General features: G+C 27.9%; 3 protein-coding genes across 3 annotated transcripts; 2 read left to right on the top strand and 1 right to left on the bottom strand.

The window, feature by feature from the left end:
* Positions 1-234: 234 nt before the first annotated feature.
* LOC123295569 (carboxypeptidase B-like) lies at positions 235-7,602 on the top strand. Its single transcript, XM_044876970.1, has 5 exons — positions 235-372; positions 1,789-2,010; positions 2,539-2,626; positions 4,262-4,588; positions 6,723-7,602. The coding sequence occupies exons 1-5, from the start codon at positions 269-271 to the stop codon at positions 7,344-7,346; spliced, it is 1,365 nt and encodes a 454-aa protein (XP_044732905.1). The 5' UTR covers positions 235-268; the 3' UTR covers positions 7,347-7,602.
* A 1,852-nt stretch (positions 7,603-9,454) lies between these two features.
* On the top strand, positions 9,455-13,575 carry LOC123294554 (carboxypeptidase B-like). The gene is made up of 5 exons (XM_044875621.1): positions 9,455-9,631; positions 11,302-11,505; positions 11,808-11,889; positions 12,069-12,377; positions 12,926-13,575. The coding sequence occupies exons 1-5, from the start codon at positions 9,489-9,491 to the stop codon at positions 13,526-13,528; spliced, it is 1,341 nt and encodes a 446-aa protein (XP_044731556.1). The 5' UTR covers positions 9,455-9,488; the 3' UTR covers positions 13,529-13,575.
* A 499-nt stretch (positions 13,576-14,074) lies between these two features.
* Positions 14,075-18,379, bottom strand: LOC123294555 (carboxypeptidase B-like). Its single transcript, XM_044875623.1, has 5 exons — positions 18,240-18,379; positions 16,754-16,966; positions 15,932-16,031; positions 15,556-15,864; positions 14,075-14,744 (listed from the first exon to the last, which is right to left on the bottom strand). The coding sequence occupies exons 1-5, from the start codon at positions 18,311-18,313 to the stop codon at positions 14,184-14,186; spliced, it is 1,257 nt and encodes a 418-aa protein (XP_044731558.1). The 5' UTR covers positions 18,314-18,379; the 3' UTR covers positions 14,075-14,183.
* Positions 18,380-19,611: the final 1,232 nt, after the last annotated feature.

Here is a 19,611-nt window from a genome sequence, read left to right as displayed (position 1 = left end):
TAATTTTATCAGAGATATTCGTAATATGATTTAGATATTGGTAATCAATTTGTTCCTTTTTTTTTTTAATGACTAATATAAGACTATAGATAAAACAGTTTTAATATTTGTTTATAAAAATTATCTAATATTAATTTATTAGTATTCATTGATACGTTGTTTATTGGTTTTGGAAAAAGGTATATATACAAATGTTTTAAGATTCTGAAAATTAATAATTTAGTAACAGTTTTTCGATAGAGAAGTTTTATAAAACGTAGAAGAAACAATGTGGGGTTCAATAATTGGACGTAGTTGTGTGATTTATATGTTATTTTGTATAACTGCTTATTATACCATGAGTATAAAAAGTACATACCAAGATTATGATGGGTTAGTAAAATAAAATTATTTTTAACTAACTTTTGAATTTGGTCAAAAATTCCAATTTTGGAAAATGTTATTTATATAACGAAAAATTTTAAATTAAAAATCTCGAAATTATCGTGAATATTCAAGTATTGTCGCAAAATCAATTATTTTTACCAGTTTCTAATAATAAAGGTAAAACGATTTTCGATTTCCATGAATCGAAATAAATTACCTTCTAGATAAAGAATAGTATAAAAACCTAAAAAACACCCTAAAAAATAGAAAATAATTTCTATAAGATAAAAAAAATCATTTTATCGAAAAAAAAGGTGGTTGATTTCAATTTTTTAAAAATATTTGATTGACAGGTATTGGTAAAAGTAAAGTCATTGCTAGGTATCTTAAAAAGCACCCCACACTTTTTTACGATAAAATTTTTTTCCCTAATTACTCAATGTTTTTTGAACTTTGATAGAAATTATTTTCTACTTTTAGTTTAGCTTGTTACAAAAGCGTGTCGTTTAGTTATTTTTGACTGTCATTTCTACTTTTTTGTTCAACTAGCTGCAAAATCGTGTTTTTTAAATTATTATTTATTAATATTATGGTATGTTATCTGCGCTTCCACCATCAAATATTTTTTAGCTAATTGATAATTCTGAATTGTCATTGGTTCTTGATAAGTGTGCGAAAATATACCTTTGCATAGATGCATAGATACATAGATACATAGATATATAGATACATAGATACGTAGATGTATAGATACATTTCAAACGAATAAAAGCGTGTTAAGAAATGTCCAGATTGTCACTATCGACAAATTAAATTAAAAAGTCGTGAGAAATCGTTAAAAAAATAATGCAAATTCCGAATTGTAAAAATCAAAGTCGTGTGACTCGAGTAAGTTTTTGTTTTCGACTTTCAAGTTTATTCAAATAAAATTTTGAGCTATAAAATTTGTACCTACCTTAAAGTTTCTAATTTAAAGCTAGTGTAAATTGATTAATTTTTTTATATGGTATTTTTATCACATTTGATGTTGTCAAAGTCTTATATATATTTGCTCAAGATTTCAAAGCACCTTCTAAATAAAAATCGAATTTGATTTAGAATTTGACTTTCAATTATTTGAAGAAGTAAATATGTCAAAACAAAAAATTGAAAAAGGAAGTACCTCTAAATACAAACTTTTTTATCTATATAGAATTTTGTCATATGTTAAGGTGAAAAACCACTTAATTTTATCTACCTCGTTAAAAATTGAGTAAAGAGTCCAAAAAAATTACTTTACTTTGAAATAAAAACAAAAAACTTTTTGAATACTTTAAATAAATGTGAAAAACAAATATAAAATTGGATTCAGCAGCCAGACTCTTATACCATATATTTATTTTTATTTTTATCATAATTTAATTTGTGCTTATTTTTTTTCAGGTATTCCGTTTTAGAAGTTATCACTAAAACAGAAGAGGAAACAAAAGATTTATATAAAATATTTAGTGATGCGGATATTGATATTTGGAAAAATTCACAAAAATTTGAAGAAAATCATCATGTAACCGTTGTTGTTTTACCACCATTAGCAAAAGAGTCAATTATTCAGCAAATAGAAGATAAAAATTACGAACATCGTATTTTAATACATAATGTAAAAGAGTAAGTATAAAACATACTAAGAAAATGGTTTTTATTTAGTGAAGTATGCCATTTTTTTGTTAAGCAAGCATATTAGGTTAGGTTAATTTATCATCTCCTCAATTTCAGAGCCTGAGTGCACCTCTTTTATGCATATATCATGCACTACACCAGCCCATCACAACTATAAATTAAATTAATTTTGTTGCGACGGCGGGAATCGAACCCGCTACCCTATGCATACCGCGAACGGAATTGGTTACGCCTCAACCAACTGAGCCAATAGGGCGACAAGCAAGCATATTAAGGAATGAAAAATTCAATACAAGTTTAATAAGTTCCATTTCTAGTTCTTGGCATATTAAGCTAATTTTTCTCAAAACATTTATGTTATTACACATGCATTGTGAATTAGAGATGTGGGCAAAATAAGATAGTAAATATAGGCTCGTTTAAACCTACGTAAATTTAATAGAATTCAAAATTTTTATATATTTATATTATTATATACAAATTTTAGTTATGCAATTTTATTATTTTTTGTTTTAGAACAATCGATCGTGAAAGAGAAGCACAAAAGAATTATACCAAAGTTAATGGATCCATAACATTTGATCACTATTATCGATATGATGATGTAAGTAAAACTATATTATTTAATATTACTAAAGTTTTTTTCCCATCCATAATTTTGAACTAGTAACATTTGGTCTGGATGCCCATCAGCACACATTGTCATTGATAAATACAGCTCACAGTAATTACTTTAATTATCCCTTTCGAGGGGTTAAGAAATGTTTTATTTATGTTTGTTTATTAAATTTTGTATGCAAATAAACGTCAAGATTTTTCGTTTATTATTGATAATATAAATAGATATATTTTTTTCAATTCTCTTTAAATAAGATTAACTTGACAACTTATTTGTCTTTATGGTTTACGCTATTGTATGAAAAAAAAGGCTATTACAATCAGAAGACTTGGACGTTTAAAATTTGTAAACGAAATTTATTAAAAATTTGTAAACGAAATTTATAAATAATAAATTGATTAATGTTGACATTGTTTGTTAACAAATAAAATTCGTAGAATCGAAAAAAAAAATATACATTGTACCTAGAGCATGTATGGCCCAGTCAGTTAAGGCACTTGAAATCAATCTAAGATACCCGGGCTCGACTCCCAGTTAAGAAAGTTTTTGATCGCCTCCATTTGCTTAAATTTAACGTCTGTTTGTTTTTTTTTTTGTTAATCCATCAGGAAGATAATTGAACAAAAAATGTGAAAATCGCTCAATTCGATATTGAATTAAAGGAAATTTATGTTGCCAAACTTATGTTACAATACAAATTTCATGTTTTTGGACAACAAACTTTAAATTTGTTATTCAAGGACTTTCCAAAGGGAATGACAAAAAAACAAAAGTGGAAATCAGCCTAGTTAGAAATTTTCCAAGTCTCGTGGATAGCAAAACTCCCACTTTCAAAAATTTTTGTTTATAAAAAAATTGTTAAACTAAACATAATTAAGCCACACACCGATTTCTGGAGGAGTATTTATCAAAAGCAACGTAAGCTGATGGGCCTCCGGACTAAATTTTATATATACACGTGTAGTAAATAGTAAGGCATTTTGGAAAACAATAGATTTTGAAATTGTTTACAAAATAATAGAAGCGTTGCCCATAAAATATTATATTTGGAGAATAAATTTAAAAATTATTTACATCACCATTTAGAAATAAAAATAATATTTAAACTGCTACTAGAAATTCTTGGCATATGTTTGACATCATACATCTTATATATTCGTAGCCTTCAGATACGATTCAGGGACGGAACTTTCAAAAAAGGCTTAGCTAACCTTATCAAAAAGTTTTGTCGAAAATATTAACTTAAAAGTCTGGAAAAATATATATTCTGTACTAGTGCATTTAATTCGCTAAAATTTACCAAATATAATTTGAATTATCATTTTCAAATTTCACTATGAAATCTTTTCGATTTTACCTAAATATGCCATATGCTTATATTGCAAAGCTGTTAGTGTAATTTATTGATATAATTGTGGAAGCGCTGGAAAGAGTTGAGAGTTTGAGTTTCTATAGATAAAAAACACTGTATTAATTCTTAACACTTCCATAATAAAAATATAAACACCCGTTATAAAAGGCTTGTAGTTTTTTGCCAGATATTTTTTGAATTTCATTTTAATTGCAAAGCAATGCTCTCGACAATTTTGAAATAATATAAATATTTCTATTTATTCACAGATAGACGAATATTTAACTACACTTGAAAAAAATTACCCAAATATTGTTGAATTAATAAATATTGGAAAATCGTATGAAGGTCGTGCTATGAAAATGATTAAAATATCTTCATCAACAAATCGTGAAAATATTCAAGATGTAAAGAAACCTATAATATTTATTGATGGCGGTATACATGCACGTGAATGGATTGCACCAGCGCAAGTTCTTTACATAATTCATCAACTTGTTGAAAATACAAAAGAAACTTTTAGTTTGATTGAAAATATTGATTGGTATTTAATTCCGGTTGTAAATCCCGATGGATATGAATTTTCTCACGTACATGTAAGTACTTATTAAACTTTTATAGTAGCTGTCTAGTTTATTTCTTATATTCATTTAATTCCAATTTCATTTTTTTTTAAAACTATCGATAAAACAGAGGAGATGGATGTTGAAGCTATTTTCTATCTATGTTTCCACTTATTGCATCTTATGCTCTAAATAGATTAGTTAAATTAAAAACATCTCTAAAAGTCGCTCAAAATTAGTCATAGCATGATTAAAATTACCAGATGTCAAACACTTTATGCTTTCACTTAGACAATACAAGTCGAAATATTATTTATTTTAAGAATTCTCGCTTTGACCATTTACAGTTTTTTCAAACAAATCGTAGATAAAATTTTCTTTTTCTGCAAATCTGAGCGCCATTTATGTCAAGTTAACTGAGCATCATTTATTAAATTTAAAACCGTTTCGAAAAAAAAAAAAATTAAATTATAATATACAAAGACTTTCGGCTTATACTTGTAAAATCCTGACTATTTAAAGTCAAGATCCAATTCGATAAACAAAAAAAAAAAATCGTTAAAACGTTACTTTTCGAAATACATGTGATTGAGAATTATTGGAGTACGCTATAAATGATTTTGAAGGAATTCTAACAATTGATGTGAATTGTGTTCATATCAGGGCCCTGAACCATTTTTCGATCTAGAGATTAGTCTAAAAATTTATAAATATAATTTTTCGGAATGTTACGACTATAAAAATTAAACTATAGTATTTGTATATTTATGTATGAAATAGTTACCTATAACTAGGTACTACCTCTATTTCTCATAGTTTCTCAATGTATGTTATAAAGCTCTACTATTATTTACTTGTACAAACACTTTGGGATTAATCGGAAAATGATATATTCTATAACAAAAACTATTTTTACCTCCCCCATGAATATATCTCTTCTATAAGTTTACTTTTTAAATAATATAGTAATCAAGTACTTGGTTAATAACGAACAATACCACAAGACAAGCGATACGGAAAACTTTATATCAAGCATACTTTATAATAGGTGCTGAAGCTATTAATAAATTTTATGTTTACCGAAACATTAACACAATATTTTATAATAGAACTAATGCTTCTTGTAGACTGATCCTAAGCCTGTTTGATCGGACCTGTGATGTTTCTAGCCTACTGAGATAATTCATTCACATTTACTTGGAAAAATAACGAATTTTTATTTGGTTTAATAAAAACGATTTGAAATAGTTATAAATTTGAAACAATACCAAGCTTTAGCAAAGGATCAGCTGTCTGACAATTTGCTCTCTCTTCCTTAATCCCCCTTTTGTTTACCATTTATACCATTTAATGGTTTTTAATTTTTTGGTGCCGAGCCCTATTTTTTTAAATAAAATACAGCCCATGTTACTTGCTGACAATTTACCATTCTATAGGTGAAATAATTTTTTTAATCGGTTAAGTAGTGGACTCAAAAATGACGAATTTTCATACAAACTTTTATCTCCTATTTCATCCTCATGGGATCAAGTTAATGGGGTCTACGTTTCAGCGTTTTAAGCTGAGCGTTGATTCGTTAGTCAGTCTGTCAATCAATCAGTCATTCGGAACAAACAATTTTATATGTATAGATAGATTGGCCATGAGAAATGATCCTAATAAAAAATGGACTTAAAATGATTTTAAAATCAACAATTTTTACCTGTATAAAGGAGATGCGTAATATAATGCGCAGTACAACCTGTTTAACGTGACAGGCGGACTTCATCTTTCCCCAAAAGGGAATGCGATGATTTTTTTGTAGAATTTCTTAACAAAATATCTAAATACCATAAAAGAGGTGATAAAAGATGAAATTAAAATTAAAATCGGCCAAGAAATACGGGTGATATTTAAGCATTTTAAACTACTAAAGGACAGATAGTAGGTAGAGAGATCGGACATGCGAATTATTCTATTTTGCTAGAAAGAGATACAAACAAATCTTTGATGACTTTTATCTTGATTGTTTTGATAGTTATTCGAAAAATAATATTTTTATTTAAGTAAAAAAAAAAATCATCGATATTCCCTATTTCAATAAAAAATAAATATGTAATGATTTTTTGAATTTATTCAAATATTTTTCAAAACTACATTGTAATGTGTTGAATTTTTTAAATTACAGGATCGATTATGGCGTCGTACAAGATCTCCATCAACATTCCCAGGAATTCCGCACTCTCTTTACGCTCCATCATGTGTTGGCGTAGATGCAAATCGTAATTGGGATATCTATTGGAATGGATTTGATAAAGATGGTGGAAAAAATAATCCACAAGGTTTCCCATCACCTGGTCATATACCATGTATAAATGATTATGCTGGTCCTCGCCCATTTAGTGAAATTGAAATAAAAAATTTAGCAGATTTTGCTGATAAAATTAAGGATCAAATTAAATTATATATAACATTCCATAGTTTTGGTAATAAAATTTTGTATCCATATGGATACACCGATGATTTACCAGAAGATTCTAAAGAATTACATAAATTGGGTAAACTAGTGAACGCAGTAATGGATACCCATTATGATGTTGGTGCATCAGCTAATATTTTGTATTCGTTAACTGGCAGTAGTAAGGATTATTTTAAGGATGTATTAGGTGTTGAATTGTCTTATACAATAGAATTAACTGATGGTAGCGTTCATGGATTTGATTTGCCACCGAAAGAAATTTTACCAACAGTTTCTGATATGTTTAAGGGTATTCAAGTATTTGCCGCTTATATTGATAAGAAATTTTTGTGACATTGATTAAAACTTTAACGTAATATGTTAAGATAAAATAACTTTGTTCGATTAGGCGTGAGAATTTTCAATGTTAGGGATAAAGATCTTGAAAGCACTGCATTTATTTTGAAACAAAAGTTTCTGAATCTGCACCCGAATTTTTGGAATATTATTTTTTAAATGCAAAATAGGAAAACAAATTTTCCACTATATTTGGACCAAGTTATATTTTACTTAACGTAAACGTTTTGATTTTTGTTAAAGTTCTACTCATTGTTGTCAGTATTTTTTTTTTGTAAGTTATTTTTTAATACATTTATTTATTTTATTTATTTATTATCAGTATTTACTCAATGATTAAAAATTGAATTTTATAATAATTTTAGGTATAATTAGTTTTTATTAATGAAAATAGTATTAAATTAATTAATAAAAATATGTATATATACAATTTTTAATATTAAATTTTGTTGTTGATAGAATTTTTCAATAAAATAATTATTTTTATATAAATATTTATATTGTTAGTTTTTTTACATGTGTACATGAAATATTTGTTTAGGGGTGATTCACTATGAATGCGTCTAAAATAAATGAGAGAACCGAAATACTATTTTTTGCGTATTTTTAAATTGTGAGTATAATTCATGATATTATTAAGATAAAGTTTCAGACCATAATTTCATCATTTATGTATAAATATTGCCTATACTTTTAATTTAAAAAAATGATGTGTTTAAAATAACAATCATTTTAAACAAACAAATCATTTTTATAACATTAATGTTGGAATCATTGTGTGAAACATTTTACACTGGTATTCTACGTTTGAGAGACAACAAATTTTTGATAAAAAATGTGTAATATCTATTCTTATATGTGAAAAAAATTACTCCCAGGTCACAGAATCCGTAACAGTGAGAGTAGCGATAAAAGTTGTTATTAATAAATATTATATAAATATATGGTTTTTATTTATCTAAAATATTTTCAATTAAAACGATTTATCACAATTTTAAAATTAAATCTCGTGTCAGGACAACCTTAAAAAGATTTGAGAGTTAAAATTTTTTTATTTATGTTTGCTACAATAGCAAAAATTTCTTTTTTAATATTTATCTTTTCGTACAATTCTGTTCAATTTAAAACTATGCACAATCAGAAAAGTTTTTTCAACCCCTACTCCAATGGAAAAAAACTGTTGAATGTCACTTCATCGGTTAAAAATTGCCGAATTTAATGCTTGTCTTTCATTTTATGTTCATTGAGCTGGGAAAAATTGTGTTAGAGGTCATTAATTATATTAGGATTTCCAGAAGGGTCGAGGAGATCAAAATTTGGTCTTAACTGATCCTTTTCTAACAACATTTTATTCATCTGAAAAACGAGATAGAATCTTACGTAAGAAGAGGTAGACGAGCTCGAGAATTCTTATGTACCTTTACATGGGGATAGGAGAGGGTGGCGAAAAATCGTCAAAATCATCCATATGTAATAAATGAATGACCACTAGGCATTTTGGTAATTGTGCTTGTCACTCTTCTATCGTGATGAGCCCTTGATGACCAAAACCCTTGGGACCTCCCTCCTACCCCTTGGGACACAAGGTGAGTACGCCCATGGGTCAATATGAACTAACGTTTACAAACAAATGGACTATCGAAAATGATATAATTATACAAACAAAATAAAACTGTGGTGAATCAATTTTTTTAGGTTCACATTATACTTTTTTTTTAAATAAATATACTTTTTACATGCAAGAGTTAATTAATTTTTCCTCTATTTAATAGGAAAGTGTGTTTTTTTTTTATATTTGTTACATTCTATTGTGTAATTTATTAATTATTAATATTATGACTCATTGTACAAAAGTAAACCTTTAGTCGGTCATGCAGACTGTATAAGGCCATTGTTTATAATAAATCTTGTTTATGTTTATTATATTTTTATATTCATACACAATGACATAAAATAAATAATTTTTTTATGATTTAATAATAACTAGAATTTGCTAACGTAAACACTATAATTACTACCAAATTTCAGTTATAAAAAAGAGGAAAATTTTATTTTTAACTAATCAATGTTGATTTGTGTGTGTCCTTGACTTAGTGTAAGAAAAAAAATTGAACTATTTTACTGCTAAATTAATGTATAATGGTGATTGATAAGAAATTAAGTGTATTAAAAATTTGGACGGTCTTTAGTATGGTGTTCAAAATGAGAGTGATAAATTATACATTTCTAGTTATTATTTTACAATTACTGGTAATCCAAATACAATCAAAATGCTATGATGGGTAAGTTAATATTTTTATATTGAACTTTAAAAACTTTTTGTCAGGATAGGATTCCTTTTCTACTTTTTCTACTCACCTCTATGGGTAACAAATAACGAATTACACAATAGGAACGTGCGCACATTGGGTATTTTGTCGTTGCATGAATAATCGCGCATAATGAGTACCTTGTCTTGCATTTGTTATAATAAAAAAAAAAAAAACTAATTAAGAGCAACTCATGTAGGTTGCCTATTGATATAATTTGAACAGCAACATTCACTTCGTTTGTGAAAAATTCATATTTAACTATAACAAAAATGTTAATTACTTAATAATAATAATTGGGTTTAACCTCCGTTACTTAGACATATACGCCAATATCTATTTAAACTACATCCGATTACAAATAAATTTTAATTACTTATTAAAAGAAGCCATTTATCGTTTCACGAAAAGTCGTGTACAAGCAGCTACTAAATCCGCATACATAATAAATAAAGTACCTATCAATAATTTTACGCTTTTAGGTCAATGCTTATCATTTCCTTGTCTAAAAATTAATTCTTCGATGTCGACTTCAACGCTATTCAATGATTGGAGTAAATACTTTAAAATAATTGTTTTCTTTTTTGTGTATTTTTCTTTGGTTTTATTTCTCTTCTTATACATTTTAGAGAGTCTTCGTAAAAAACAAAGTCAGCTACACGTATTAGTTACACTTAAAATTTTTCACAATTGGTCCACAATTGGCAGAGAAATCGATCGACATCCATAAAAATTGTTTTAAAGATGAAAATTCAGGGTATAATCAATCATTCTATATTTTTATACACTTTGGGAAGAATTTGTTTCAAAAAAATTGTATTTAGAAGTAAACTCTTTCTAATAAAAAAGATTTATCGAAATAGGGCTACTCTGTAAATAGTCATGAGTGGTCATACCTAAAAAAACATATCTATACAGGGTGGACCATTTCAATCTGGTATGGATACATAAATAGCACGATTTGCAGTTAATCAATCAAAAAATAACTTAAACATAAGTTGCAGAGTTCTGACCTCAGATTGGACCTAGTTCCCCGTTCTAATTTAATAGTCAGTTTAGATTCTAAATGGTAAGAGATAGATTAATAACACTTTAAATTAGAAAGAATAAAAAATCGAACATTATTTATTGAAAACATAGCCGTAAGCTTTCGGGGAAAATGCGAATTAAAAATATGTTATTATTGCATTTAAAAGTTATCAAAGGCAATAAAGGTCACTGACCTTATGTTTTTGACTGAATGTCCTGCATTACCCTAGACAACCTTTGGCAAAAGTATTTTCTGTAGCTAGCGTGTTTCCTTTTGATTAAATGCAATAATGAAATATTTTTCCGAAAGCTAACGATTTAAAAAAAAATGTTTTAAATAAAAAATGTTATTCTACCTCTTACCTTTTAAGATCTAAATTGACAACTAAATCAATCCGGAGAACTGTTTACCTACAACGTGTGTTACATTTTTTCTAGCAGTATAGCGTGTTGAACACCATGTACGTACACTTTTTTCTTGATATTTGGGATGCCGAATTTTATGCTACAGCATAGTCAAGTTCTTCGAAATCTTGAAAGTTTGCTATGATTGCAGGTTTACATGAAAAGTAAAAAAATATGCTTTGAATTTTAAAACTTGATTTTGTTTTCAGATACAAAGTTTATCAGATTAACACTACAAATTCCGATGATATTCATAAGCTGATGACAATTGTGGATGAGGTAAATGGTACGAGTGTATGGCAACTAGGAGCACCGTCTGATGTCTTAGTAGCACCTGAAACACAACAAAAATTTGTGAATGCCTTACACAATAATTCACTGTATTATATCACAAAAATTCATAATTTAGTCAGGTAAAGTAACTAATAACATTATTTATACTTCATTTTTTGGACTTATTAGCAACAAGCAAATTTGTAGTGAGGTGTTCTTAGGTGGTTTCATAACGCTGAGAAAGGGTGATATTGAAAGAGCTGAGCTTTTCAAGTTCTGGGAGAGTGTCTTCTTTAAATGGTATTAAAGAAGATCTATATTAATCAATGTCGCCCTTTCCCATTGTCGATAGATTACCTAAAGATTACACAAGTCCAAGAAACGTACGCTAGCTTTATACCTTCAATGTGTAACGCTTAAATTTTATATAATTTTTTTTTAGGAAGCGAGTATCTATTGCGCGATCATATAAGGCGACCAACTTAGATGATATCACTTTTGATCGGTACTATAGATCTTACGAAGTAGGTACAATTTATTTATATTTTAAAATAAGGTATATCGTAATGTGGTGACAAGTCACTGGACCTCATGCTTCCACTTCTACCTCGGAGAGTGTTGAAAATTCTACCAGTTTTGACTGGAATAGGATTTTCGCAAAGTAAACATTTCAAAAAATTTGTCACTCTTTAATCTGTTTTAGATAAACAATTACTTGGATAAATTGGCGGAGAATTATCAAAATTTAACCAGTGTAATAGATATTGGAAACACATTTGAGAATCGAACAATGAAATTATTACGTATTTCAACTGGAGGGAATAATTCAAAACCAGCCATTTTTATTGATGGCGGTATACATGCACGCGAATGGATTTCAACAGCTCAAGTTTTATATATAATTCAACAATTGGTTGAAAATTATAAAGAAAATTTTGATTTAATTGAAAATATTGATTGGTATTTATTACCGCTAATTAACTATGATGGCTACGAGTATACTTTTGATTTTGTAAGTTGATTGCCCAATATTATTCTTAATTTCTTCATAAAAGACATCAAACTCGAATTAAGACCAATATAAATTTCAATATAACCACTGTGCTAAAAAATGCTCAATAAGTATGATTCTTAGCAGATTTAGTCTTAACATCTAGAGACTGTAAGCAGTGAAATGGTGGTATCTAAACAAAGAATTTCATAAGATTAAAAATTATTAAAATTTAAATGACCCTATTTTGCAAAGTATCGGATATAATGATTTTTGTATTTGTTACTCATTTATTGTAAGAATAAAAAAAAAAAAAATTTAATATAAATCCCATTTTACTTATTGAAATTAAAAATGCTTCAGGTAACAAAGAAATATATGAAATTTCAGTCTGCTAGTCATTATTTATGAAAAAAGGTCCTATTCAGTGGACTTTCCAAAATGAAGGACTCCCCCCCTCTCTCCAGATCCTTTGTTCCAAATATATGACTAGTAAAGTTATTATTTAAAATTAGGCTTGGTAGGAAACAATTTTAGGGATAAAGCTAATTATTTGTACTCTATTTTAGGATCGTTATTGGAGAAAAACACGTTCTGGCAGCGAAAATGCCTCGAACGCATTTTGTATTGGTGCTGATGCAAACCGTAATTTTGATTTTCATTTTAAAGAAGATAAATTTACGCAACAACGCTGTGTTGAAACTTACGGTGGTGATCAAGCATTTTCTGAACCAGAAACACAAAATATACGAAATTTTGCCGAAAAAATTAAACAGAATTTAAAACTTTACATATCATTTCATAATTATGGGCAATCGATTTTATATCCATGGGGTTATACAGCAAAAGAATATCCAGAAAACAAAGAAGAATTACATGAATTAGCTACTGCTGTTAAAAAGCATTTAAAGAAAAGGTATTCAGTTGGTTCAACTGCTAATCTGATGTACATTGCTACGGGAGAAAGTGTTGATTGGTTTAAAGGAGTACTTGGTGTTCCTTTAACCTACACCATTGAACTACCTGGAGGTGGAGAGGGTGGGTTTGATGTACCTGAAGAGGATATTAAAGACATTGTTGAAGATATGTTTAAGGGTGTCAAGCATTTTGCTGAATATGTTTCAAATAATTATCCAAGTGAAAGTGAACAGGGAGAGATTGGTGAAGACTGATACTAAACTACCTAGATTAAAAAAAATAAAGGAAATATAAAATTTAATCAAATTTATTATTTATAGACACATTTTTTATCCCAATTTTTGAGTAGACGAATTAATAATCAATAAATTCTCACATAATATGTATTTAAAAAATAGGTTTCGAAGTCTTTGCCAAAAGTGATCAGATTGAATAAATCGCTTTTGGATCAATTTTGGAAATCACAATTGGATAAATCGTTTTTCAAATTTTTTTAAAACAATTATTTTGGTAGCGAGAACCATTTCATCCAAAAAACCTGTAACAGCCTATAAAAAAAAGAAAGGTTTATTGACGAAGACTTGTCAAAAATTAATTGAAATCTATTACCCCACGCTTTTTTACAATCAAATAATTTTTTCACTCTACTTTATTTTGAAATTATGCATATGTATTCCTACTTTTTAGTTAGTGAAAAAAGGAGTTTTTTGGGTTTATCTTAAACTATCATTTATGACATTCAGATTCTGCATGCCAAATTTCATTTTATTACACTCGTGGGGCACTAACATGAAAATCAATTTGTAATCATCACTTTATTTAACTTTATTATAGAAAATCATAACAAAAAATCTTACAAAACGAATCAATTACTTATTACAAGATAATAATAAATTAGCGATGCAAAAATCAATTATTTACAAACTTTTCCTCAATATATGAAGCAAATACTTTAACCATTTTATAGGTATCTTGGACAACTTCTTCAATTCGACTTGGTGGCAAATCAAAACCAGATAAACCACCGCCAGGTAGTTCAATAGTATACGAAAGATTTACACCAGCCACTCCTTTGAACCAATCATCACTACCGCCAGCTGCAGCATATAAAACATTTGTGGAACTTCCAACTGTATACTTGTAACCCGATACTGTATTTGCATTACGCCCAAGAGTATCTAATTCATCAACATCATCTGGTAAGGCACTTGTCCAGCCCCATGGATACAGAATATATTGGCCATAACTATGGAATGTTAAATATAATTTGACATTTTTCTTAAGGGTTAAAGCAAAATTTGATAATGCAACAGTTTCGTTTTCTGAAAAAGGTTTGCTTCCTGCAAAATCTTCGGCGCATGGATTTGAACTTGCACCAACTTCTCGCCAATGAAAGTCAAAATTACGATTAGCATCAGTTCCTTGACAACTACTCCCATTAGGTGATCGCGTTTTTCTCCAAAATCGACTCTGTAAACAAAATACCAACATTATTAAAATAACCAAAGCAAAGTTCCATATTCCAGTGAGCTAGATTAAGAAATGTCACTTTTAAATTTATAAACCGCGATAGTTTAACAAGTAACGAGAGTGTATATTATGAATGCCACTCTAGCAGCAAATAATAAAAAATTAGGCAAATTATAAATTAATATTGAAAAATGGAAAAAATGAAAATATATTAGTAGTTTTTAGTTTATAATAAATAGATGGCTTTACAAAAATAGTATTTGTTAATAATTGTAGAGGGCAATAATAGTTGTGGCATAATTAATTTTATACTGATAGTTTTTGTGTATAAACATAGACGACTTTCTTTTATAATCATAAAAAAAATGGTCAAGTGCAAGTCTAGACTACCGTACCCAATGGATTCCGTACTGTTTTCATTTTATTTTTTTCTAATCGAGTGACTAAAATAAGAAAAAACAAGCTAATTTTTATTTCGCAGGCCAAAGTTTTTATAATTTTAAGTTCTATTTTTTATTATATTATTCTATGATCCTTTGTTGAAACATGTTTTTCATATGAATTAAAGCATATTGTGCAATTTCGATTTTTTAAATGTTCAGAACTAGATAGGCTGTAGCCTTAATTTTGTGCCATGGCATGCTTAAATACGAAATATATGCCTGGGTAACAAGATGGCTAAGTAGCTTACATCTTATTTCATTCATAAGCCGACAACGACTTGTTATAACCGAACAACGACCCTCAGTGCCCGTTATTCCATCTAAAATTTTATGCCCAAAAATTGCACCAGTAAACATTTTTTTGATACCTTTGTGTGTGTATACTCATATCCGTCTGGATTGATTACTGGAATAATATACCAATCAATATTATCAGTTAAAGCTGAATTTTCGGAATAATTTTCAACTAATTGATTTATTATATATAAAACTGTAGCTGGTGAAATCCATTCTCGCGCATGTATACCTCCATCAACGAAGATAGCTGGTTTATTTCCATTACCTCCTGATGATATTTTCAAGACTTCTAAATCACGTCCTTCATAACTTTTACCAATGTTTATTAATTTAACTAAATTTGGATATAAATTTGTTAAATTTCTTAAATACCCAGTTATCTGCAAAAAATTAATAATGAAGTTATTTTTGTAATCAAGAAAGTATTTTTAATGAATTTTTTATTACCGTATCGAATCTTTCATATTGTTTAAATGATATTCTTCCGCTACGATCGGAAAAAATTCGCCTGGCTGTTGCTTGTTCATTTTTTTCATTGTTGATGGTACTGCACGTTAAATAAATAAAAATTTAATAAGCAAACTGGTTGTAAATCAAATATGGCTGAGTTGGGAAAGCACCCTTTTCTAGACACGGAGGAATGTTGAAATTGTAAAAAAAAAGTATTGAGAATTTGCAATTATTTAAACGTTATCAACTAATTGTCGAAGACATGTTGTAAAAACTTGGACCACCCTGTAATGGATCTATAGAATCGAGTTTCAATCCCGGGACCTTGTGCAATCCAAGATTTTGTCAATTTTTCAAAGAAACAGAACTATAGATTTATATGTATTAAAATGTTGGTCTGAAAAAGCAGCATTTAATTTAAGTTCATTCTAATATTATATATAGTATCCGGCCGAAACTTCGGTTTCGCTTTTGACTTCGTCTTCCAAACCCTCTGAAATGGATGTCGAAGGCGGTTTTCCGATAAACTGGGAGGTAATTTTTGTTATCATCTCTAGATGAACTTATGGAGATGATTTTAATTACATTTCTATATTATACAGTCAATATAAACCTTGAGCATTAAAGTTTGAAAATAATTTATATTTGTAGCCAATCTTTAACAAAATTTCTTAGTGCTTTTATTAATCAGCTTCAGCTTTAGGCAGAAATACATTTCCAGTCGAACACGCGCTTCGGTTGGTTATATATCATATTATGATTGGGACCGTGCATGTTAATTGTTTAACTGTAAGAAAAAAATCATAAAGATAATTTTACCTTTGAACATCATCAATTAAAGTATAATATGGCAAATTATTGACTCTTAATAATGATCTCAATTGATAGTCTATTGTTGGTGGAACCATAAGCACTGTTGGATGTCCTATTAATTTGGATGATGTCCATACGTCCACTTGTGGATGTTTAATTAATGTTTGAATTGTTTTCAATTCATCTTCATTTTTTGGCAATATTTTATATACTTTGTATCTAGAATAACGTAAAAAATAAAGTTACTACCGTGTAATTGTAATTTTTTCAACAGATTTATAATAAAAATAATAAAAATTATGAGTATACTGAAGGTACTTTAACGTCTTAAAGGTATAATAACGTTTCCCCCCATTTGGAACATTTTTGTTTTTTTTTTACATTATGTCAAATACAAACACACAAATGGTTAAGAATTTGAAAAATCAGTGTGTTTTTCATCATTCGATCCAAAAATTTAGGGTTAATATTAGTTTTCTAAAAGCCTTCAATAACAATATTTATGCCGGAGTCGACGTGAAAAATTCACTGATAAGCTTCGACTTCGAAAAAAGACAAATATTGTGTTATTTTTTAAGTTGATTAAAAAAAAATTTTTTTTTCGTAACTTTACCAAACTAAATTGGCGAAAAAGTTATTCAATGCCATTAATTAATTATACGATATTATTTTCCCGTCGGTATTATATGCCCTGCGATTATTTTATTAAAAATCGATTTAAATCAGAATATACAATAATTAAAACGACTTATGATAAGAAATTGAAAGATTTTTTTTGAATTATTTGCGGTTGTTTTCATTTCAATAAATATAATATTAAAACGTGTTCAAAACAATTAATTAAGTTAGTTTTTTACAATCATTTTCCTTAAAATTAGTATTTTAAATTAAAAATTACAAATTGATTTAAATCCACTTTAAAGTTCCCGAGTTTAAATAATCGAGCAACTAAAAATTAAAATGAAATTACCTTTCACTAATTCATTTTTTTTAAATTTCAAATAGTTTCACCATAAATCTGGTATGATAAAATAGATATAATCTTCGAATGAATTTACTTGAATGTCATCCTCGTAGATCCGACATTCGGTGGAATTACCCGTCCAAATAGATTAAAACAAACCCTTTTTTAACTTCAAAATGAGAAATGGCAAACGTAATTTTGTTTTGAAACTACTTAATTTCAAGCGATGAAATTCTTCTGTTAAAAGAAATACGCTTAGCCAAGAAAGTTTAGTGAGGGGGGGGGGGCTCTTGCCAATAATCACCTATGATATTTATTTTCAAGAAGTAAAGAAAAAAAAATTCTTGAAACAAATATATTATTTTTGTCCTATCTTTACATGGGCGAGGAACCAAAAGTTCGAAAAAGAAAATGGTATCCATACATATATACTTTTTCTTTAATATTAATATACATATTGTTTTTGAATAATTATTCTTTTTTTAAATAGATTATAATTATTTTAAATTTTTATTTGTATTTACTTACCCAGTATAATCATCCTGATTAGCTAAACTCAGAGCCACCAAACTTATTGTAAATAACAACGTTATCCTGAACATCTTCAAATAAATTATTTTTAAAAATTTAGATATGAATATACACTATTTTATATATATACTCCCGATAAAAAATAATATTATCTATTTTTGAAGTGAACTGATAATACAGAAATTTATTATTATCAATTACGTGAATAGAAAAATGTCCACGTGAATTAATGTAGTTTACTTTGTATATATGTAAATACACTCAAAACTTTTGTACAGCCAAAATTTTGATTCCATGAGAATTCAGCCCGCTTACGTTTTACTGCATATTTTAATTAAATTTAATATTTTTTATGAATTAATGAGTTTTATTCAATAGATTTTAAAACATAATTTGTTTAAAATAATAAATTTTAACATTGAAAATAAAAAAAAGGACGGGATTAATTCACGATCTATAATAATCTACGAACCTAAAATAATCTAAGCTTTCAAAATTAGTTTTGTAAGCATTTTATTTATTTTTTGTCCTATGGTCTGGGAAGATTTGAGCAAGATGTTCTCGTCAAGTTTTTCATACCAGTTAGATATATTATCCTATCTATCTAGTTTTTCATTAAGAATCGATCTCGAAAACACAATCACGAAGTTCTTCGATAAAGATGAATCTAGAAAAAGCTACAAGCTTCATCTGGCTGCCTTCAAGCAACTCTTAATTTTCTACCCTATGATTCAAGACATCTGGACGAACAAAAAATTCAACAAAAGTTATTATAGCTGTTTTCAGATTTTAAAACGTAAATTGGGTACAAAAACCTAGAAATTCTATATTGTTTATTTAGCGATAAAATTGATTAGTTTTTATTTGTAGCAGGATTTTAAACATATTGTAGAAATTATATATTAAATCGTCAAATGGAATGAATTTTTGTATTTATACCCTATATATTGAGTCTTATAGGATCCTAATACTGTTCTAATCGTTTTCGGATTTTTTTGAATTTTCTAGGCGTGAGTAAACATCCTATTTCCTAAAAAAAATCGTCTATATCTTATTGCTTCCTGTAATTTTTATAAAACTAAGTTTATAAGAAAATTACAACCCTTAACTTTTCAAAATCGACTCTGTTTAAAGGCCCTGAATGAAGAATTTCCGCTATCAAATTGCATGAAATCCTGTATGCAGTGAAAATTACGCGTCTAATCATAAAATAATCAAATTCCTTTTATTATCCATTCATTATTATGTTCATTTTTTCTGTTAAAATCAATCTATCTATAGTACTTTATTATTACTAGCCAAAGAGTAGCCAAAGCAATACTTTATAACTATGGAAATTCCATTGAAAATTTCTGTCATTTTATTTTAA

Source organism: Chrysoperla carnea, chromosome 3, assembly GCF_905475395.1.
Source record: "Chrysoperla carnea chromosome 3, inChrCarn1.1, whole genome shotgun sequence".
Classification (NCBI taxonomy): Eukaryota; Metazoa; Arthropoda; class Insecta; order Neuroptera; family Chrysopidae; genus Chrysoperla; species Chrysoperla carnea.
The sequence above is the reverse complement of the archived record's forward strand: the minus strand, read 5'-3'. Positions and strand labels throughout refer to the sequence as shown.

Coding starts and splice junctions, on each gene's coding strand:
- LOC123295569 (XM_044876970.1), top strand. CDS start 269: ATGTGGGGTTCAATAATTGGACGTAGTTGTGTGATTTATATGTTATTT. Junction 2,011..2,538: donor TTAATACATAATGTAAAAGA/GTAAGTATAAAA, acceptor TTTTTGTTTTAG/AACAATCGATCGTGAAAGAG. Junction 2,627..4,261: donor ACTATTATCGATATGATGAT/GTAAGTAAAACT, acceptor ATTTATTCACAG/ATAGACGAATATTTAACTAC.
- LOC123294554 (XM_044875621.1), top strand. CDS start 9,489: ATGGTGATTGATAAGAAATTAAGTGTATTAAAAATTTGGACGGTCTTT. Junction 9,632..11,301: donor CAATCAAAATGCTATGATGG/GTAAGTTAATAT, acceptor TTTTGTTTTCAG/ATACAAAGTTTATCAGATTA. Junction 11,890..12,068: donor GGTACTATAGATCTTACGAA/GTAGGTACAATT, acceptor AATCTGTTTTAG/ATAAACAATTACTTGGATAA.
- LOC123294555 (XM_044875623.1), bottom strand. CDS start 18,313: ATGTTCAGGATAACGTTGTTATTTACAATAAGTTTGGTGGCTCTGAGT. Junction 16,967..18,239: donor AATCAGGATGATTATACTGG/GTAAGTAAATAC, acceptor ACGTTATTCTAG/ATACAAAGTATATAAAATAT. Junction 16,032..16,753: donor TTAATTGATGATGTTCAAAG/GTAAAATTATCT, acceptor TTTAACGTGCAG/TACCATCAACAATGAAAAAA.